Source organism: Camellia sinensis, unplaced genomic scaffold, assembly GCF_055761805.1.
Source record: "Camellia sinensis isolate YWXY unplaced genomic scaffold, ASM5576180v1 Unanchor3, whole genome shotgun sequence".
Lineage (NCBI taxonomy): Eukaryota > Viridiplantae > Streptophyta > Magnoliopsida > Ericales > Theaceae > Camellia > Camellia sinensis.
Window position 1 is genome coordinate 829,079 of NW_028129178.1, and position 24,026 is coordinate 853,104.

Below are 24,026 nucleotides of genomic sequence, written 5' to 3' on the forward strand. Positions count from 1 at the left end.
AATACCAGCGAGTAAGGGGTCATGGGAGGCATCGCCACCTCGAGCTCCGGGGCTAGTGTCGGGAAGTACGCATAGATCCATAGCTGTGGAAAACAGGGCAGTAGCCATCAAAATACAGAATGCTGAGTGCAAATTGTAAATACAGAATGCTGAGGGCAAGGTACAGAGATACAAAATGTAAAGTGTACAGTGTGTGCAGTGTACAGAGAATGAAAGAAGAAATGTAAATCAAAGGGGGCAGAAAGTACCTCCCAGGCTCTCCAATAACCGCCAAGTATGTTCCCCCGTCCGCGGGAGGTCGCGCTCATATAGCAATAAAGAGTGGCCAGGCTGGCGCCACCCCAATCATACCGCCGGACCTGTGATAGGTCCACTAGGGCACTCAATAGATAAAGTCCGACAGTGTTCCCCCTATCGGCGAACAGAGTAGTCCCGAAGAGGAACATCAGAAATCTGCGGGTATACTGGGCTACCTCCTTAGGAGTCTCAGGCTCCATCTCCACCCTCCGGAAATGGGAGGAAAACCAAGTATATCAGACCCTGCCCGAAGATCTGTCAACTGGCGGGCGAGCTCCCAACAAGTAGATCCAGGCGGCCTCCCACTAGCCCATGTCCTCATCATATGGGATCGTCCAGCCCCCCATATCAAGGCCGGTCAATACGGCAAAGTCAAATGGGGTCATAGTCATGTCCCCCGTGGCAGAGAAATGAAAGGAGTTGGTGGTGTCCCACCATCTCTCCACTAAAGCACCCATCAGTGTCCTACTAGCCGGACAACGAGATATCCCGGAGCAGAAGGGCCCAAACCCTGCCAAGTCAACCAAATCCCGGACAGCCTCCGGAAGCTCAGCATACCACTCTCTAGCCGTAACAGAGCCATATCCTTGTGCTATACGGGAGGTCACCTGTATTTAGAATGAATACATACATTCAGTCTCAAAATGAAATAAATAAGCTGTGTGCAAATGAAATGTATGAGCTGTGTGCAAACTAAAACAGATGCAATGCAATAAGCTGTGTGCAAATCGAATATTTGGGCTGTGTGCTCAGATTTCAAAATCAGTGGGCTGCGTGTTCATCTCAAAGATCGAGCTGTGTGTTCAACATCAAGTGTTTGGGCTGTGTGTTCAAATTTTAAAATCAGTGGGCTGCGTGTTCACCCTCAATCTGGGCTGTGTGTTCAGAAAGTCAAGTGTTTGGGCTGTGTGCTCAGATTTCAAAATCAGTGGGCTGTGTGTTCATCTCAAAGTTCGGGCTGCGTGTTCGACGTCAAGTGTTTGGGCTGTGTGTTCAAATTTTAAAATCAGTGGGCTGCGTGTTCACCCTCAATCTAGGCTGTGTGTTCAAAAAGTCAAGTGATTGGGCTATGTGTTCAAAATTCAAAATCAGTGGGCTGTGTGTTCACCTTAATCTGGGCTGTGTGTTCAGAAATTCAAAGTTTGGGCTGCGTGTTCAACCTTCTGTCAAGTGTGTGCTGTGTGTGCACCCTCCATTCAGGCTGTGTGTTTGGAAATTCAAAGTTTGGGCTGAGTGTTCAACTGTCAACATATGTGTGTGCTGTGTGTTCACCATCAGGTTATGGGCTACGTGATCGGAAATTCAAGTGTTCAAAATGCAAACAGAATACTGTATCACGGGCTAAGCGTCAGAATAAGCTACGTGCTAAAAAGAGTAGACATGCATAGCAAGAGGCATGAAACGTACAAAAATGCGGGATACATTGTAGAAATGTAAAAAAGGCGAAGTAAATACCTCTCGTGCCTGATAGGAGAGGTGGGACTCCGGCTCCCGCAATAAAAGATCACCGGGTGCTCGATCATCGAAATCGGTAAAATGGTAGAAAACTGCCTGGGGAAGCACATGTGTCGGACGGTCGTACCTCTCGGGTATGAAGGGTCAAACCCTTGGAGGTAGAGCCATGATATCGGGATCATCCCCGGTGCCCGGAGGACCTCCACCATGAGGGAAATCACCAGCCATTTCAGAAAATCTGCAAAAAGGAGCAAAAATGAGCAAAATGAGCCAAAATTGAAAAAAGTCAACAAAAGTCAACTCTCGGGAAATGAAAAAGTCAACAAAAGTCAACCCCCGAGGAAATCTTCCAAATGTTGAAACAAACTTACCTCAAGTGGTGAAAATGAGAAAAGAAGCACCGAAATCAAAATTTAATCGGTCTAAAGTGACGAAAACTGAAAGATTTCGCGAAAACAATTTGCGTGGGGCGTTGGAAAACGCGTATAGAGCATAGATCTGAGAGAGAAAATGCTCTAGGAAGGTAGAGGAGGCAATTTCGGAGCTGGAGTTGTGAGGAAAAAGTGTTTGGCCGAATGGAGTTAAAGAAATGAGGGCAAAAAGACCAAACTGCCCACGGTTTTGGAAAAGTGGCCGGCCAACCACCTTTTCGGGCAGGCCAGCCACCCCTCTCCCTCAACCCTGGCCGGTGGCCTCCCCTTGGAAATAAAGCTGGCCGGTGGTGTTTCCCAGGTGCCCACCAAGCTCTTTGCAAATTTTGGGGAGGATTGGAGTCCCCGGGACCTGAAAAAGTACAAGAGAAGTGCACTTTTCGTCGCGAAACCGCTCTACCGGAACTTCAACTTCAACTTTCGATGCGTTTCCATTGTTACTCGTCAAAAGTGAGATGTATCCTTTTTGAACATGTTGCGACCCCTCCGGGAGGTAAACCGGAGGTCGCGATTGAGTCGCCCTCATCAAAAACTTGCATTTCTTTGCTCGTCGTTTTACGACAAATTCGCATTCGAGTTCACACTTGTTCTGCATTGATATGCACATCACTTGCATTCTCATGCACACCACCCATACTATTGTGCACGTTTCACGGGTGTTGTCATACCCTGATGCTTAACCTGCGTTGTCACGCGCGTTACTCCTCGCATTGCGATGCACAGTTCTATCGACGCCGCGATTGTCTGCATTCAATATCGTTTTGAAAACATGTTGTTAACAATGTTGTGCTTGTTGAGTCTCTCTCTTTTCAGGGCACGATATTGTATGTACGGTTCATTTGAGTCTGGTACGACTAGACGAACCGCGCAGGTATTGTATCTTCTCCGTGCGAGACGTGGCGAGAATTGAATAATTCTCCGCATTCTTAACTGCATGAAATGTAGTTATTGCTTTGCATTCTTGCTTAAAGCTGTTGTATCTATTATGAATATGTGCTTCATTACAGCTTGCTGCATTTGCATGATCATTGAGTTACCTTCGGCTTCTTGCATTGCCAGTTGCATTTTGCCCCCTCTGCTTGCGGGCATGCCTGCGGGCACATCTCTGTTTGTCTTGCCTATTTGTCTAAGTCTTCGGCCTTGTCAAAAATGGGTCGTCTCTGGGCTTTGACCTTCACTCCTGTCACTTATGACTTCCGAGTTCTGTCAAAGAGGGGCAACTGTAGACACCCCATTTTTGACCGACCTTAGGACTCAGACGTCACTGATTGAGCGCACGGTGATATTGCATATTGTGCTCGTTCAGAAGTTTCAGAGTCCCGGCTGCAAGCCTTGCCTCCGGACTTCCGGACTCTTTTCCGCCTTGCCTCGGTTTGCGAACCAGGCTCTATTTTCTCTATTTTCTCTTCCCGAAGGGAGAGTGAGGTCTCGTAGATCATCTATCAGTGGCCGTAGGCTATGTTTCATGGTCGTAGACCATTTTTTCCATTTGGAGCCCGGTTTCTAGTTTTTCGGAGCCGACAGCCGTGTGCCTCGGTTTGGGACCGCCTAACCAACTCCGTTTGCTCCGGTTTTTGGCATACACCTTATTTCCTCCCTTTTGAGGAACACTGTGGCTCGAGAAACCAACTTCGTGGTCAAACGCCACCTCCGGTGCTTAACAACCCATTTTCGGGGCCTCGGGCCGCGCGTTTCGGTCCCCGAACCTCCATTTTGCATCCGTTTTGGTTCATTTTTGGTGGAGACCTTATTTTCATTGTTAGAAAGCTTGTAGGAGGGTGGGAGGCCAGCAATGGTTCTGAAAAGCCAGCTTTATTTCTTCATCGCTCTTCGTCGCCCGTTTTTCTCACTAAAAAGCTAATGTTGACCACCCCGGGGCCACTTTCTTTAGCCCTAAACCCCATATTTGTGTTGTACACATCTGGGAGGCCACCAATATGTATCGGCCGGCCTGTAATTGTCCTTGACCCTTTTGAACCCCTCTAAAAAGTTGGCTTTTCTCTCTCCTGGTTCACATTTTCTGAGTTTTGACCACATATTTGTGTTGTGCACACATGGGAGGCCACCTTTTTGGGGTGGCCGGCCAGCAATTTTCATTGACCCTTTTGACCCCTGGCCGGCCGGCCACCTGAACCTTTTGAACCTGGCCGGCCAGAATCCCTTCTCCAAATGCCTTCCAGCTGTACCCTTTGTTTCTCCCTAGATTTTGTATCCGAAGGGATGCCTTTTGGGAGGGAAATTTGAATTGGTTTTCCCCCCCTTTCCTTGGCCTCTCTCCCGCTATAAAACCAGCACCCCAGCTCCATTTTGAAGGGTTAGAAAATCAGCTAAGGCACCATTGATACACACACTCCATATCTCTCTCATTCAATCCTCAAAGCCCTAAGAGTCTTGCACCATTTACACACCAACTCATAGCACCACACCTCCACACTCCATTCCAGCAACTTGGAGGCCATTTACAGAGGTTGGAAGCTCAGAAATTTGGACTAAAAGCTGCTGGAGACTTAGGCTACAAGGGTGAGTCCCTATTTCCTCTTTTCTTGCCCTATTTTGCATGCTTTCTTAGCCTTTATTTCTTGCATTTTTGGGCTCCAACCCAAACTGGAAATAGTCATATTTTGAACTCCTTTTCATGTTTGATCAAGGACCTCTTGCTGTTTGAGGTCTCCTACTGCCACTTGCCTCTTTATCTCTCTTTTAGGCCTATTCTTTGCATGATATTTTAGGCTTATTTTTGAGCTGTTTTGGACTTGGTCATAAACTGTAAAATGTATTTTTTTGAGCCCCTCTTTAACTTTGTTAAAGGGATCTTTTCCATTTGAGGTCAGTTGTTACCACTTGTCTCTTTATCCCTCTTTTGGGCCTTTTTCTTGCATGATAGTTTAGCCCTATTTGTGATCATTTTCGTGGATTGATGTAAACTTTAAAGTGCCTTATTTTGAGCCCCTCTTAAACGTTTTTGAAGGGTTGTTCACTGTTTGAAGCCAGATTCTGTCTCTTGTCTCTATTCTCTCTTTTAGGGCCATCTTTGCATAATAGTTTAGCCCTATTTGTGTTTGTTTTTGAGATTTGTTATAAACTAGAAAAAGGCTTGTTTTGAAATCATCTTCATGTTTTATTAAGGGAATTTTCTTATTTGAGGTCTCATGCTTCCTTTTATGCTTGATTGTCCATTGTTTTGAGCCTTACACCTAAGCTCTTGTTGCATGCTTTGTTTGGCCTTCTAACCACTGAAATCTAGTGGATTTTTAGTGGCTAGAACACTGTTTTGAGCCTCCAAATCAGAGGGGGGTGACCCCCTCTCTCCTTGACTTGTTTGGTGGTCATTTTGGCCTTCCAAAGAGACCCTATCTTGCATGCTTTGAAGTCACTTTCCAGGGTCAATTTGGTGAGTTTTAGGACTACCATATTTGATTTTTATAGTTTTTTATGCCATGCTAAGTGTCCACCTTGTATGTTCTTAATAATCCATTGCATGGCCCTCTAAAGGAGCTCATCATTTTTGCATGTGTTGGCTTCATTTCAGTAGTTATTTAGGTCTATTTTCATATGTTTTGTTCACTTATTTTTGCTGGTTTGGTGAGATTCCATATGCTTCACACACTTGCCATGTAAACCATGATTGCTAGTCAAGATTGCATGCTATTTTGTCCACCATGCTAGCATCTTTTGGCCATGCTTTGAACTGGAAATGTTCATGTTTTGGGACTGCCTTGGCTCTATCTTCATGCTTCATGATCAAATAATGCATGCTTTGTATAGCTATAAGTCATTCCATGTGCCTAGTTTCGAGTTTCGGGTTTCATCTCATGCATCGGGTGCCATTTTTCCATGTTTCGGGGCTGTTTAGCATCATATTTCAGTGCTGGAATTACATGCTTGTATGCCATATTTCATGCCTTGCCATGCCTTGTTAGAGTTACATGCTATGCCTTAGGTTCGGTCCTCGGTTTGCGTGCATGTGTGCACGCATTTCAAGAGTCTCATTTTCATCTAATGGCTACTGATGTGAGTGTGGTTGAGGTCCACTCATGTTAGTATAAGTCCATTATGCATTGTGTATGCCATTTCATTTCATAGCATTGTGTATGCTAGGTTGTATGTTAGAGCATTATGTATGCCTCGTTACATCGTGCATTGTGTATGCCATTTCATAGCATTGTGTATGCTAGGTTGCATGTTAGGGTTGCATTCATGCATATCATGCATATTGCATTGTGCTTGGGATAGGAGTTAGCCCAAGCACGGGAAACGAGGGACATTTCGTACTCCGAGTAACGGAACGTGTCTCAATTCTCGGTCGTCGACACTCCGGATTATCCATGATGGAGTCTAGGCCCTGTTGTGTTTTCATGTGCATTCATTCCACATTGAGTCATGCAATTCGACTCCTCGGTCATCGTGCATCGAGATGCGTGATTGGTGGCACGAGGATCGAGGACTACACTCCCCGAAGAGTAGTCATGCATACATATGTGAAAATACTTTGCCATGCCCCTTTGTAGCTCTCTGTTATAGCAAATCAGAAATTAGCAGCCTTCCGGAGCTTGGCACGCATTCCAAGAAAAATTGGAAATAGAGGCAAACCGGGGCATCGCAAGGGATTTCCGCGCAAGGCAAATTCAAGTATGCATCATTCATCATCCAGAACAGAGCTGAGGTGGTCCACGGATTTGCGTGCAATTTATTGCTTTCCTAGATTAATGTGTTAATTAATTAGGATTTTACATTTATTCGGGACTGTATTATTTATTCATTTGGGACTGTATTATTCTTTCGGACCCTCTGCGCGAGGGCACAACTGTAATAAGTGTGCGTGTGTGTGATGTATGTCTTCCAACCCCACGTCTTTCTCCCTTTTATTTATCAACTTATGATGGTTAGATTAGGGCATGTTTCAATTAGCATACAGTATGACAACATGTTTGCATTCATTCATCTGTCTTGCATGCACCGGGCTCGGCGCATCATACTAACTGCATTTGTATCTCAATTCCAAGTTGAATACATGTTAGTTGTAGCATTTCACATGCCATCTTTAGAATAGCCGAGCCTATCTTAGTTGCATTTTGCATGTGTTGCATTAGGCATTTCTGTATAGTTAGGATCATGCATGGATTTCTAACATAGCTTTTGTTTTGGCTTGGAGTACTCGGTAAGTGTTTATGCTTTAGCATCCTTGCATGTGTGTGAGTGACTGCCATGATAGCATGCTTACCATGAGGCTATATGCTTATGTGATATAACTTCCTAAATGCCTGTGGATGAAGGTTGGATTATTTGAATTGGAGTAAATGCATTGACTGTGAGTTTTAAGCCCACTAGATAGTGGCAAAATCATGTTTTTCTAAGCCCACCCGAGGGTGGCAAATCCACGTCTTAGCCTACTTGCGGGTAGCACCATCAAACCACTTTAAAAAATAAACATGAAATGGTTTGTTCCAATCCAGACGATCCAGTCTATACTTGTATGCTGTGCGCATCACATAGTAAATCTAGGCTAATAACTGGAATAAGAACGCATAAAGTTTTCAAAACTAAATATCATGGTTAGTAGAGGCCGATCTTTGATCGGGCGAGCGGGGGTGCTCACGAAGTGACCTTCCCCAATCGTACCCAAGTTCCCGAGCCGAGGCAACTTTGGTGATGACGAGCACGTGGCCTTAGGCAAACGAGTCAGGATTTCCTAAATTTCTCCAAAATAAAACATTAGGTGGCGACTCTGTATCTGGCAAAGCAGTCCATGTTTGGCACTTCTTTCAAAATCTGTTTTCTCAAAACGATTTGCCGGATTTGGACTCTTTGGTTCAGATTTAGAACCGTAACAATTTGAGAGTCCGAACTTGTAGTGAACCCCAATACGAACAGAATGGGACTCATCCTCCCGGGGCGTTCGGGGACGTCTACAATACCTTCGTTTGTGGTAGCTAATATTGTCATGTTTGTAATCATGTTCATCAATGGTTGCCCGAAGAACTCTAGCACTTGCGTTGCTGGGTTTTTAGGGAGGTTCTTGTCCACAGCACTCTTTCTCAATTGCAAAATTCTTGGTTACCATTGCACATACTATTTCTCCCATTTTACCTCACATTCAGTACTATTTCTACAATATTACAAATGTGCTTATGTTTAAAGTAAACATGGAGATTGAAGAGGAGCTGATAATACATGGAGATTGAGAGAATCACTTTGCAAGCAAGCAAATGAGAAACAATGGAACAAGTGAGAAAGAATAGGTAAATTAGGATTTATTTTTATTTTTATTTTTTATTAAAAGGATGTGCATTAAGATTTTTTTGTTTGTTTGTTTGTTTTTTTAAAGATGTGTATAGAAAAAATTGAAATATAATATTAAAGGTGTATCTTGATGTCCATTAATAGTTATTTTATTTAAGGTATGATTGTCATCAAAATAAAAATTTATTAAGTGTGTGCATTGAGATATATAAGTGTGTAGAAATAGAATTCCCTAATAACTATCTAGTTATAAAAAATTAAGATGACCAAAATATCCTTATTTATTTATTTATATTTATTCATTTTTATTGTGTTTTTTTTTTTTTTTTTTTTTTTTTTTTTTTTTTTTTTTTTTTTTGCCCACCATCCTGAAACATTCCAACTGTAATGGACTTAACTTAAATGTAACAATTTAAAATCTAAAATTCTGGAATTTTTTGAAATTTTTTAAGAAAAAACAAAAAAATAATCTAGTTTTTGTAAGCTTATATATATATATATATATATTGAATTTGATTTATTCTAGTCTTTATTAAAATATTTTTGACTCAATTTTTAATTTTTAAAATTGACACATTACTTTTTATATTTTTTTGGCAATAAGTTTTTATATAAGATTTATTGGTGATAAGTCAATTTTTATTATTCAGTAATCTCAGAGTATAGACACGGGGTATGATATTAGGTTAAAGAATGATTTTTTTTTTTTGGGGGGGGGGGGGTGGGGTGGGTGATAAGCACATATTTATTGAAATATCATGTTGCCAAAAAATATATATATATATATATATTTATTGATAAATGTGAAAAAAACATATATATTTATTGATATAACAATATTGGTGTAATATTGTGTGGTAAAAAAAATAATAATACTATTTATTGACATCTATGTACATACATATTATTGTAATATGCCACGAGCAAGAGTGGGACGGTAAGACTGTGTGCAACAAAAATAATATATATATATATATATATATTAAAATGGAATATTAAAAAAAAAAAGGATAATTTAGTCCTTAACTAGATATAGTTAATGCATTTATTTGTTTTTTTCTTCTATAATAGTGGCCTCGTTTGGGAAGTAGCCATTTTAGTAGGCTATTTTAGTTTTTGGCTATTTTAGTAGGCTAAAATTTTTGTGTTTGGAAAGATGATTGGATTTTTTTGTGGTTGGATGTGATGTTTGTGAGAGAAAAAATGAAATGATTGTGGGTTTGATGTGGTATTTTGTCTTATTAGCTATTTTAGCCTATTTTATCTTTTTGTGAATTTTAGCCTAAATTAGGCTATTTTTTTTCTTCCCAAACACCCCCAGTGGTGTTAGTGATGCATATTTATTGCAATCCTTAAGGGCGCTTGTTTACAAAACTCATATATTAAATCATAATTAATTTCACTTTAAAATATAATAAAAAAGTACTTGTAACAAAAGTTACTGTTACATGTACTAGCGGTGGTACACGCGATGTATGTGTAATTCAGATAACTAATAATAAAAATAAATAATAAAGAATTTAATATCATAATATGCATGTTGCTTAATTATTACTTTGATTGTTTACTCAATCACCTTAATTGTTCACTTGATCATCTTTTTGCGTTTCCCTCATTCTTTTAATTTTTCTTTTCTCTACATTTGGCAATTTTGAAGTCCTCTTCATTGAGGCAAAAAAATAGTCAACGCAATTGTTTAATAATTGGCTTGAATTTAATATGTAGGGATTTTTCAATCCTTGCTAACACACTCACATTTATGATATTTTCCTTTGTAGGAAAAATAAGCCAACAAGTTTTGGCACGCCCAATGAGAGGTCAAGTGTAAGAAATGTAAGATGAATTGGATTCGTCCATTCCAAATAGCCTAGATGAAATCTTTTGACGTTAACAAAAATTTTTAGATCTTCAAGAAGATATCCATTTTATTGATGAAATAAATTTCATCCCTTACAATATTATTTGGTGGAAGAAAAAAGATATCATTTAATTAGAGAAATTCATCAACTTGATATGGAAATTCGCCAATGGAATGATGAGTTATCAACTCTCACTACCAAATCTTTAACTGAGGCTTTAATAGCCGGAATTGGTGAATTTTTTTAGAAATTTTCCATGGTTGAAAATAGCAAAAGCAAAAAGTTGGTTTCATCAATGGCTCCGGAGGTCGAAAAACTCATTTTTAAAGAGCCAATTTATGAAAATAACATGGCTAAAAGACATGTTGAGCCAAGCATGGTTAAAAATAATGTTCCATATAAAACTCGAGGGTTGAAAAACCCATTCTGAGAGAGTCAAACCATGGAAATAAGATGTCTATGAAGGATTTTCATAAGCCATTAATGACTAAAATGGAGCAGCCCATTAAGCCAAAAAATGATGAAACTCATATGGAAGATTTTCTTAAGCCATTAATGGCTAAAATGGAACAACCCAATAGATCAAGAAATGATGAAACTCACATGAAGGATTTTCGTAATCCATTAATAGATAAAATAGAAAAACAACCCTATTTGTCAATGAATGATGAAAGTTATTTGGCCAAAGAATATATTCTCAAGCCAAACATGACTAAGAATGATGAATAATTTAATATTCATGAATTTGAATTTTTTGAAATTATTCAAAATGTTAAGTTGTTTGAATTTTTAAGGACATCTTGTACTATGGTTCTTGGTGTTCAAAATCCTTTTTGGATTTGTGGTTCACATCAAAATTTAATTTTGATGAAATGACTAATAAAACAATCGTCTTTAAGCATTGTTTTGATGAGTTTGATACACTAAAGAACAACTTAGCTGTTTGAAATGTTGAACTTGGCTAGGAAAAGCCTATGCATTTAAATTAGTGGGTGTGAATGACTTATCTTTTCAAATTGATGGTGTAAGATGAGAGAATGTGTGCTTCAGTTGTAGTCGAACAATGGCTCTTGCATTCAACCGACAAAATTGTGAACATTTGGTGACTTATATGTACACAATCAAAGCATCAAAGATACATTCGAAGCATCAAGAGTAGTTTTGAAGGTTGATTACTTCACCTTCAAAGCTTTATAAAGCTTCAAATCATATCATGAACTACGATTGCTTTGGAATAAATATGTACATGCATATATAGGCAATTGGTTGTTTAAAATTGCCTAATTTTGGTTTGTCTCTTTGAAATTTGGAAGCATGTTGTAAGATGAGAGAATGTTCTAGTGTGTGACAGCTACTTATCACATGATCATTATGTTAAATGGTCGAATATGTGGTTCGAACCACTTTGTTGGTGTTATAATGGCATGTTAAGCAAGTTTGTTTTGTTACTCATACCAAGCAAAAGAACTTTTTGTAAAATTCACAAACTCAATTTGTTTGGTATTTTATATTTCAAGATAAGGAACCAATTTTTTGGTTTGATCTTTAAGTATTCACCCAATTATTGGTTTGAGTATATTACCTTCGAATATTTACATAAAAAAAAAAACCTTCGAATACTTGTCACATGTCATACACATCGGCATACTTCATTATCACACCATTATATATTTCGAAGTAATTTACTAATCAATGTCAATATTAATGGGGTTTTTTTTTTTTTTTTTTTTTTTTTTTTTTTTTTTGCATTGAAGCCACATTTTTTGGTATTTTAGTCTTCTTATATGGCCTTAAAATAGCTTTGAAGCTTCATAGGCCTATGAAGCATGTCACGGGTGCCTTTGATGCATGATTTTGGCTTGCTATTGACTTCTTCGAAGCATAATTTTCATATGTTATTGACACCTCCGAGCATGATATTGGTCCATTACTAATAGTGGCCACCCAAAAAATTATTTTTACATGCAGAATGGTTTGTGGTTTACACTTTGAAGGTCACGTGTCTATATTCTTGGACATATGTTTATGTCAAATAGAGGCTAAGTGTTCCTAACTTGGCCCATAATGAATTTGTGAGTGTATGATGTTATTTGGGGTTGCATGCAAACATAAAGTTCCATGACATATGATGCATTGCATCCATGAAGAACACATGTTAGCTTTGAAAACCCACATTTGAAGCTCTAAAGGTCTCCCTCGAAGCTTTTGTTAAAGTGTGTGGTGACATGTTCGAAGCAAAGTTTGTTCCTCTAGCATCACTCTTGACCTTCGAGGGAGGTTTTGACCCCTTGAAACTTCATTGTATATATCTTCAAAAGATGACGTTCGTCCTATATCAATGTCTCCAACCTTCGAGGGTGATTTTGATCCTTCGAAGCTTTGCCACAAAACCTTTGAATAATGAATTTGGTCATTTATAAACACTTTGACTATAAAAGGGTGATTTTTGGTCCTCTATACCACCTTTGAAGCTTGTTATTAGTCCATAATAGCTAACGTGTGTAACAGCTTATTAAGGTGAATCATGAAAATATGAAGTTCTGAATGATTTTAAGTGCAAACAACATCAACCTACTTCAAAAGGTTTCAAGTTTTCTAAGTGTTTGAATTACGAGTAAAACAACATTGTTTAATTTCCTTCAAAGGATTGTTGCCGATTTGAAGCATATATGTAATATCCCTTCAAGGCATATATATAATTCGAGGCATCTAGTCATAATTTCATGCTCATTTGAAGCATTTTATTGGCGCTATTATATCATTCGAAGCACTTTATTGGCACTATTATATCATTTGAAGCACTTTGTTGATATTATTCGAAGCACTTTGTTGCTTAGATTAGTTATGCGCTTAGTTCGACCCTTCAAAAATTCAGGTAAATGTCATTTTTAATGGTCGCGAAGTGTAATGTTGGCATCATAAATTTGTAATTTTATTATTTATTATTTATATAATTGTAGGACATGTGGCACCCTCCTACTCATTTGGAGATTATGAGAAGTTATGAAATGTGGAAAGAAGATGGAGAACAAAATGGAGAACATGAAGCATGAAGTGGAGGTTGAAGGAAGTTATGGAAGATCATGGAGTATGAAATGGAGGAAGTGGAAGAGTGGGTAGTTTTAGGTAGTTTTTTCCTACAAATATTTGCCTATAAATAGCGATTCATGGCTACATTGTTGAGGATCAAACTCAAATCAAACACAATTGATTTCTATTTTTCTTGTCATTTATATTTTCTGCACTTAATTTTCTGTACTTTATTTTATGCACATCATTTTTGAAGCATAGGTGTAAAGGCAAATTTTCTGCACTTTATTTTATACATTTCCTTTTTGATGCATAGGAGTAGAGTTAACTTAGTTGTTACTTTGATTGTTCACTCAGTTACCCTGATTGTTCACTCAATCATCTTTCTTCGTCTCTCGCTTTCTTCTTATAATTTTTCTTTTCTCTACACTTAGCAATTTTGAAGTCTTCTTCATTAAGGCAAAAGAACCGTCAACGCAATTGCTTGATAATTGGCTTGAATTTAATCTGTAAAGATTTTTCAATCCTTGCTAGTACGCTTGCATTTATGATATTTTTAATCCTTTCATTCTTATGCCTTTTGAAGAGACTTGCCCAAATGATGCCACGTGTCCCAGTAGTGGGTTTAAGTCAGTTGGTAGTGGAGAAACCCATATGTTTTTCCATATCTTGGTCTGGTAGAGAGAGAAGCTATAGGAAGAAGAAGAAGAAGAAGAAGAAGAAGAAGAAGAAGAAGAAATTCTTAGAGGAAACTAGATTTTCCAAGCTTGATTTGCATATTTTGAACCATTTGATTTGTGTTTTGATATTAGATTCTTGATTTTTACTTTTGTTGTTTTTTATGTTAATTTGATCACAATGCATGATCTTGTATGATTCATGAGCGATGCATGATTTAAAGTTTTGTTTTAGAGAGAGAAAGTGATATTCTTGTGTTCTTGAAGAAAAACATTGTTTTAATCTAAAAGTTTGTATTAAGTTCGATGTTTTTGTATTTATTTTCATGAAATCTGCAAGTATGAGTACCTAGGTCCATGTTTTTGAACTCATATCACAAAATCTCAGATTTTGAATAAGAAGTTATAATTTTAGCATTAATGTTCTTTATGTTCATGTTTTTCATCCAGATTTTCAGATTTCATTATTCCCTAAGTGTGGTCACTGAGACCCACTCTTGTCCAACTTTCACACCTAGGCTAAGCATTGCATCTCATCTTAGCCTACCTTGCATGAATACCTAGGTCGACCACTACATACCTAGATTGACCACATCACATATTTGCTGATCACCTTGTAACATCTCGGGCGGGCAGCCCACATCTTGGCCAAGGAGGCCACACCTCGGCCAAGACCTCCTGAGTTCACCCAACTAGACCATTTTTATCCAATTCATCTTTGTGCATCCATTTCTTGACCTAGTTTGTACCTAACATGTTTTTCCAAGAAGAAAAATATTGATTTAACTTCTAGCACACGTTTTGCTATGCTTTTACTTGGTTTTGGGAAGAAATGCCGAGATCTGTTTTACTCATTTGAAGCTTGTTTTGAAAGTGCATTGCATAACCATCTTTGAGCATCTCTTATCTTCTTGAAGTGCATTCAATGGGTTTTACCATGTACTTGTAGGTATTGGATCTTTGCCTTAATCCTCCTCGATGGAAGAGTTATTGTCAGTGGTATTTTTAATAAAGTTATGTTATAATGTTTTGATGAAGCATGAATGATTATCCCTTAGTTTTGTATCAAATATTATGTTTGTTTTAACGACATTCTTGAAAGGTCCTTGTGTGCTAAGGAACTTTAATATGACTAGTACCTTTGTTGATGCATCTCCTTTGCCATTGACGGGTGGGCTTGTCTAATCGATTCTGAGTCGGTTATTCTTTTGTTTTGTCAATGAATGTTCATCCTTTATATTATGTAGATGTTAGTAAATATCCTTTGAAGTTTTGAAAGCCATTGATAGATGAACTTGGTTCATCCTTTGATTTTGTTACAAGTTATGATATGTATTGTTTTGATAAAATCCCGAATATCATTCATTCAAACCTTTATTACTTATATCATTCACTGAGTTTTCAGCTCATCCCTCTCTGTTATATATATGTAAGTGATGAACAAGAAAGTGATGTCGCCTAAACTTTGTTGGAAGATATGTTTTATTTCTTTTTTTTTTTTTAATGATCTTGAAGATTATGCTTCTTAACTTTGTAAATCATTTACTTTTGTACATTTTGGCTAAAGAAGCCTTGTGATCTAGATGTAATAACAAGTTTATTTTATTTTTGTCTCTAAGTTGTAAAACCATGTTAATATGTATGTCATTTCGTTTAATCTATACACAGTTCTTATGAACTAATTAGATTTAAATTTACTACTTTCGCACATGTATGCCCCATATTTATACTCTGCATGTGTGAATCTTTGTAAGTTGGCCTTCAGCAATGTAAGATTACTGGCCATCATGACATCATTTTGTTAGGGGCAGAATGGGGTCGTGACAACTTAAGTGTAGATCCTAAAAAATGTACTTATTATCCAATAGGTCCTATGATAATTAATGGTGTTTTTCATCAAACACTACTAAAAAAGCGTCCATAATTATTAATTTTCAGCAATATAAGTTTTAGCGATAGTTTAAAAAAATATCACAAAAAAGTCATTAATTTTCAACTTTCAGTGACAATTTAAAAAATTCGTCACAAAAAATGTCACTAATTGTAAGTTTTAGCGACAATTTATAAAAACCATGACAAAAAAAGTCATTAATTGTCAATTTTTAGTGACACATAAAAAATTGACATAAAAAATTATTTTTAGCGACTATTTTATTATGGCTTACTTTCAATAGGACTTATTAATTCAAACTTTTAGAACCTATTGATATTTTATCCTTAAAAAAATAATTACAAAGGAATTGGATACGTGCATTTTCAAATGGGAACTCAATCCATCTTGACAACAAAGATTTGGATGAACAATTAGGACCTTAAAAGATAAGAGCATATATTATGTCCAAACTTATGCCACTTGTTATTTGTTATTCATCACTCTCTTGCATTATCTTCTATTTCCTTAATGTTGACTTTTCTTAATATGAAAGTGATTGAAAAGTGTGAAAAAAATAGAAATATTTTATTACTATTATTATTTTATAAAAAAATGAGCTTTTGTTTAGTATGAGTCTTAAAAATGGTGGAAATACAATTTGTATCAGCATAGTACTTTATCTTCTAATTTCTTCCAAAAGTTAATTGGGAGCTTCATACACCAAAAATTCTCAACACACATCTTTCCTCAATACATACCCTAAATGATTTTGAAATTCAATATTTATTTGCTATACAACCAAATAAAAATACCCCCACCTTCAACTTTCAAATCCTAACCCTAACCCCCTAACCTTTAACCATCATCGACCAGCCACCCACCAACTTCATTTCCCCAACCACTCCAACCCCTCCACCTTCACCTCTACCATTAACCGCCACCATTACCACCCAACTTGCCAATGCCACCGCCATTACAAATCATACCACCACAAAACTAACACCATTACAAAACCCCACTTCACAAACACACCAACCCTCACAACCACCAACGACGGCTACCACCACGAAATCCATTACCACAATTGTTGTAATACCCACATAGAGAAAGAGAGAGAGAGAGAGAGAGCGAGAGAGAGATGATTGTTGCCATTTGCAATACTAGATCCAAATGATTAAGCTATGTTCAAATATAGTCTTTTGAACTGAAAGCCATTGTTCGATCTTAGAGATCCAAATTGGAGGCCATTAATTAATATTGGAGTGTTGAACCATTGATTACGATCTAAAAAACCAAACTTCTCTTTCTCTCTCTCATTAGCGACGACAGATGGTCATGGAGAGTGGGAATGGACTGGGTGGTGGTTGGGGTAGTTAAAGGAGGGGTTTGGTGGAGTTGTGGTGGAGGCATGTTCTAGGTGCGTGTCTTTGTGCCTTAAAAAACACAGTTTTCATTGCATCATTTCGAGGAGATTGAATCATAAGATGCACCTCGTCTTTTGCATTTGAGGATTTCTCATTCAACATAGTTCTTGTAAGAAATGGGAAGCATTTTCCTACCACTTTGAGCACAAATTTCATCGCACTATTTTGAGGAGATAGTCACCAAATGCGTCTCGTCTTTTGCATTTGACGGTTTCTTAAGATCATCATCTTTTTCAAGATGGCTGGGGAGGGCAGTAGCTAGTGGTGTGTGGAGTTGTGCACTAAGAAATTGCATTTTAGAATTTTTTTTTTCCAAAAGGGTAATTTGATTAAGAGATACAATTGTAATTTAAAAAAAATTGCGTTAAGTGTGTGAACTAAGCACTTCTGGTGTGGGAAAATAAAAACCCACCATTCAATCCCTCTTCTCCCAATCATCATGTTCTTAAGACTTCTTCATTTTCTTGTACTCCAACTACTGATCCACCTTCAGACTCTTCTACTCCTTGTGTTCAAGCCAATTTAGGCTCTCATCTTTTTGAAACCGAAAAGAAACCCCAAACAAATTTTGGTTTACAGTTTCCATTTTTTTTAATATAAGAGTGCTGCTATTAGCACTCCATAAATTATTTTGAACTCCTTAATTTTTAGTTTTTTTTTTACTACAATAATAACCTCAAATAAAATTAGTACAAAAGACATCATTAATTTTGGGACACCCCATCTCACAATTAAACCTACACACCCGCTACATCATGAATTAGGGTTTATGAGAGCACCCATCTCTATCACCACCTATTCATCTTCCCCAAATCTCTACTTTAAAAACTATCTACCCTCAAAACCTTAAAAACCTTTTGGCAGCAATATTCTAGCAGTAACAGTGACAACCATTTGATTACCTACATTGAACGGTCAAAACATAGAAATTTCTTAACACATTGAACGGTCAAAATTATTCATGTTTGCAAAAGTTTTCATTTTTTCAAGTTCGGGAGTACAGACCCGAACATGAAAATTTCTTAACACATTGAACGGTCAAAATCGTTAACGCTTGTAGAAGTTTTCATTTTTTTTCAAGTTTGGGAATACAGGCCCAAACATTACTTATTTGTTCGTGAACACATTCTCAAACATTGATTATTTGTTGAAGAATGCAGGTCTGAATATGGAAATTTGTTTACATTTTCAATGGTTAAAATTTTTAACACTCGCAGAAATTTTATTTTTTCAAGTTTGGTAGCTTCAGTTTTGAAGAAGCAGTGTGTGTGTGAGAGAGAGAGAGAGAGAGAGTATACCAACTGTGATAATGGTTAAACCGGCAAAGATAGTATTCTTCTTCTTTGTGGGTTTTGAAAAGGATGAGACTTTTCTTCTTCTTAGTGGGTTTTGTTAGGGTTTTTGGAAGAGAGGTTTTTTTGGGAGTGTGGCGGTGTGCATTCAATGTGTGGAATGTTTAAGGAAAATTTTGGTATTATTTGGGAGGGAAAGAAATTTTAAGAGTTCCAAAATTTATAAGTAGGAATTCAAAAAAATAAGAGGTCCAAAATAATTCATGGGGTGCTAATAGCACCACTCTCATATAAACAAAAAATTGTAAACATAAATATTACCAAACTGTCCTTAGAATCTAGTATGGTAGGCTCCTTGTTTAATCAATTGATGGTTGATTAGGGAGTGTGGTCCTCTTGCCGCAATGCTTTCCTCTCTCAAGTGGGCTCAAGAGCATTATATTTAGCATGGTAATGTCTTTACTTACTCCAAGTTTTTGAGTGAACAATTAAAGGGAAATGGTGATATTGCAGTGTGCTCAGCCCCTCGACCTTTTTTTTTTTTTTTTTTTTTTTTTTTCACTGCTTGGATTTTTTTTCTCACTACTCGGATTTTCATTCTTGTGAAATCTTGTTATGCATAAGGAACCAGCTGTCTAATGGCTTTTTTGCTATCCCATTTTGCAGTCTCTTTCTGCATTCCTTCTATTGGAGCCTACATATTTACCATTTGGCAATTGATGAAAAATAAGATAACGTTTGGTTTACTTTTCAAAATTATAATTTAGATCAAAACTCATAATCAAATAAAATTTTAAAATACAATTCATAATTACTTTCAAAACTCTTCTTTTCTCATCTTTTTTTTTTATATTTATTTTTTTCTTTTTTTATTATTGTTATCAATCAATCACTTTTTTCTCTTTCATCTCTTCTCTCTCATCTCACATTCTCTCACATTCTACATATCAATCAATCAAAAAAAAAAAAAAAAAAAAATTGCAAATCATCCAAAAATTATGTTCAAAACTCATAACTAAATAAATATTTTTTTTGAATCATAATTCAAAAACTCAAAACTCAAAACACAACTCCACACTCAAATCATATTTCAAAACTAAATTATACAGACCCTAAATAAATTTTCCTTTCATTTCCTACTTTTCACTTCACTTTCTATCACTCTCATTTTTCCACCATATTTTTCACTCAAATCAAACTCTGAAGCTTGAATTTGATCAATTTGATTTCACTTTTCTTTAATTTTATTTATTTTTAATAATCAGGTGTTTGGACTAATTTACGCAAATATTGACTAATTTCGGGAACCAATTCCACCGCCCACTTATAGAACCCATATAAAGCCAAAGCAAGCGTCCTGTACAAACTAAACCCGAGAAACTTATTATTGTATAATTAGTATGTATTAAACATGACACCTGAATAGAGCACACTCCCTGGCCGCAAATTGTGACGCACTTTTTTCCCCACTTAAATCACATACAAATAAGAAATAAGGCAGAGAATCCAAAGTTAATGAGATGAGCAACTTCATTTGTTCAATCATCCATATCAACATCCAACCTAATTTTGTATATACAAAACTAAAGTTTAGCAAGTGCCACTATGCATACCATTGAAGTTCACTCGTGTTAGGTCTTACCTTTTTCATTTCAACTAGGCGTAACATCAAAAAAGTTGTGGGCACTCTCACAACCCCATTGAATGTTTATTGAAATGCAATTGCACGTAGATGTGCTTGCATGCTTGCCCATGCAAGCACATACATGGGTGGTTTCACATGCTAACACACACATACACGGAGACTGAATTAACGTATTATCAAGATACCAGCTTTTATCTTCACACGCATATGTCCATTCACGAGTTCAAAAAATTCAGAAAGGTTGACAAGCATCAATAAAGTACTCAAATCAAATCACTAGCAATGAAAACTTTCCAAATAAAATTGAAGCATTGTATGCTCTCCAATTACATGGTAGAGTTGGTCATTTTTTTTTTTTAATTACTTATGGGTTGACTTGCCCCCCAAGTGCCATTCTTGGCATTAATTTATTCTTGTTCCCTTTTGCCCAAAAAATGAGATTCTGAAATATTTCCTCGCCTTCTTTATTGAACAGTGGATTCTCATAAAAATGAGATTCTGACAATGAATTCTCTTACATTGGCCCTTCACGAAAAACAGTTTGTAATTTTTTAGCCAAATTGAATTCTAATATGACTTTCATTTCTACAAAAAATTCTTGTCTTTCATGTGGAAGCATGCTTTCAAATAATTGCTCTGTTCGAAGAAGAAGAGCATTTTTTCATTTTTATGAATGAGCCACTAGTTTGGCCCAAGGCTGAATCTCCATGCATATCCATTTGCTCCTTCTTTGCCATCACTCCAAATTAGACAGGTCCCACTGGGCGTGCCAAAATATGTTAGCAAAAATCTGGTTTGGATTAAATCGATAGAGGGGATTCGATAGAAAACCCAGAATTTCACAAACAAAAAAGATCAAGCAATTGTGGTTTGAATGTTCTATGCCTTGACAGGTTCAAAAACTTCTTTGGAGGTTGCAATGTGAAGAAATAAACACAAAAATTGGTAATAAAATTGAAACTTGTCACTCAATTGCATTAATCAAACAACAAACACAATCTTTGTTACACAAGCGACATGAATAAGAAAGGTTAGAAAAACCAAAACTAATTGCTAAAAACTATTCCCAAATTAAGGTCATCTACTCCTAGATTAAGATAGACTACAACTAGATAAAGAACTCATAAATTGATGTCTTGTTGATTTGTTGATCCTTCTCCAATCTGTTTTCAGCTTATTTGTAGGATAACAATTGACGGTTTCTATTTGAAATATAGCTTCCACTCCATGAAACAAAATCAAGCCACATTCCTTACAAAGTGCTACCACCTGCCACACGTTGCCAACTTTCACCATTTTCTAAGCCCATTACCTGGCAACCATAACAAAACAAAACAAAAACAACAACAATAATAATATAAAATATAAATATTTGTACAAATATATGTGGCCATAATTTTATGTTTAAAAATAATTTATGATCTAAATTGATAGACCAAAATCGATAGGCCACAATTAATGAAATTAGACTTGGTCATAATCGACAAGCCACCATAAATTAAACGGGGAGATGGCCACAGTAGTGCTCGAGGCCTCGAATTTGGCTCGAATGCTTTTTTTTTTTTCTCTCTCTCTGCTGTGTTAGTTTGTTTTTTTTTTATTTTGTTTTGTTTTATTTTTTTTAAGGGTGAGTTATATAAAATATTAGACATTTTCGCACCAACTCATCGTATAAAATTATATGAAATTAACAAAATTTAACTAACAACTTAACTGATCAGTCAATTTTATCACTTAACCAGCCCAACTTAATTGGCTGGTCAGTTAGACTGTTGGTTAAAATTCGTTAATTTTATATAATTTTGTACGATGAGTTGGTGCGGGATGTCTAGTTTTTTGACACACCCGTACATATAACCACCTTTAAAAAAAAAAAAACCAACGCATCCTAACAAATAAAATAAAATTAAATTAAAAAAAATTGATGAGTCAATTTTATCACCCAATCAGTCCAGCCAACTCACTTTCAGAATGTCTAATTTTTTAGCACACCCCTATACATAACCACCCTTGCAAAAAGAAAAGAAAAGAGAGGGGAAAAAAAAGGTCGAATTCGAGGCAAATTCAAGGCCTCAAGCATTATGCACTTGGCCATAATCAAAAAGTCACAATCGACGGATATTTATTTTTTGGTGTCAACAATGCCCCCCCTCCCCCCTCATTTAATGTAAAAATGAATTTTGTCTTAAATGATATAAAGGACAAAAATTTAGGACAATTCATATTTACTAAAATTCATAAATTATTTGGGCCACAATCGACAGGCCACAATCGCTAGAAACTAATGCAAACAATGCCCTCCAACTCTTAAAAATGAGATAACTTGAATTTTTGAAGAGTTCTATAACCATTATATCAAAATAGACATTATTTGGGAAAATAAATAATTTCCAATCTATATACTATTGACAGTGTCAATGCACATTTGAAGCATTTTCATCTTCAAAACAAACCTATGCATATCCATACATGGCCTTGCAAACAAATCGACGGAGGTGAGTTATCTAACCTTTTCTCAAACCAATATTCGACAGTGGATTCTCATACCCTTTTCTCGGGTTCTTCAAAAATTGATTTGGCCTTGACTTTTTTACTAAACAGACATATATAAAAATATATGTTGTGCATGTATAAACCACTTTCAACAACTATATTCTTTGGTTTTATATTATCCAAACAATGTTGGATCTTTAGCCAATTCATCGAAATTAAGTTTTGGTGTGATCCACAAACCCAAAATGGGTGTTGAATATCATAACCCATGGTTTTGCACGGCTCAAAAATTCTAAAAAATTCAATATTTTGAACAATGTCAAAAATATTAAATTTATCATGAACATATGGTTGTTCATCACTATCAGCCAATTTTGGCTTTAAACCATGCTCTCCAATTACTTGGTAGAGTTGGTCTTTTTTTTTTTCAATTACTAATGGTAGCAAATTGTAATCATCAACGGTGTTGACCTACAAAACCAACATACTAGCTATGAAGGAAAGATTAAAAACCGGTATTCTAACAACATACATAGAAACCGATTACAGAACCCAATACAATCAATCTATGGATCAACATATTAGATAGTGAGGAAAGTTTTTTATTTTTTATGTTTAAAAAGAAAAAAACACAGTTTGTGATTTAAAAGGCTCTCAACAATGTAGCCCAGTCAAAATAATAAGCAAAATAAAAAACCCATCAAAGAAAAGTATGGAATGGTTCTACCCAAAAAAAGTTTTTCTTTTCTAGGGTAAGGAAAATGAAAACTCATAAAAGAAAACTATTGAATGGTTCAACCCAGAAAGTGTTTTTGTTTTTTTTTTTTTTTCTCTTTGCTTTTTGTGGGTGAGAAAATAGATACTGAAGGGAGAAACTTTTTAGGGTTTGGCTGTGAGGTGGAAAAAGGAGATAGAAAGACGTAAATGACGACAAGGGCAATAAAGAAAGGGCATTTAAGAAGAGCAAACAAGAGAGAGAGAGAGAGAGAGATGTAATATGGAATTTGCATTTAATGGAAGCTGAAAAAGAGAAGAACAACATACATATATATATATACATATATGCGAGACAAGTGTACCTTTAGAACGAGACATTGTTCCGAATGGTAAGCGAGAGAGAGGTGAGAATTGAGGTCTAAGATGGCGTCGTGGGAGTTAGAGAAATGATTTTCAGAAGAATTTGAGGATGATGATGATGATGATGAGAACCCAGCATCACCACCTGTGTCTGTGTCGTTGGCGATCTTGTTGTTTTCGTATAGAGAACAGTTTTGCAGAGATCTCTCTAACGATGCTGTGATCATCGCCAT

The 24,026-nt window shown here is 36.5% G+C and overlaps 1 protein-coding gene across 1 annotated transcript; it reads right to left on the bottom strand.

Annotated features, from left to right (window-relative positions):
- Nucleotides 1-1,896: 1,896 nt before the first annotated feature.
- LOC145816201 (uncharacterized) lies at nt 1,897-24,026 on the bottom strand. The gene is made up of 3 exons (XM_082912499.1): nt 23,796-24,026; nt 21,480-21,535; nt 1,897-1,990 (listed from the first exon to the last, which is right to left on the bottom strand). Exons 1-3 carry the CDS (start codon nt 24,024-24,026, stop codon nt 1,897-1,899), a joined length of 381 nt encoding a protein of 126 aa, XP_082768625.1.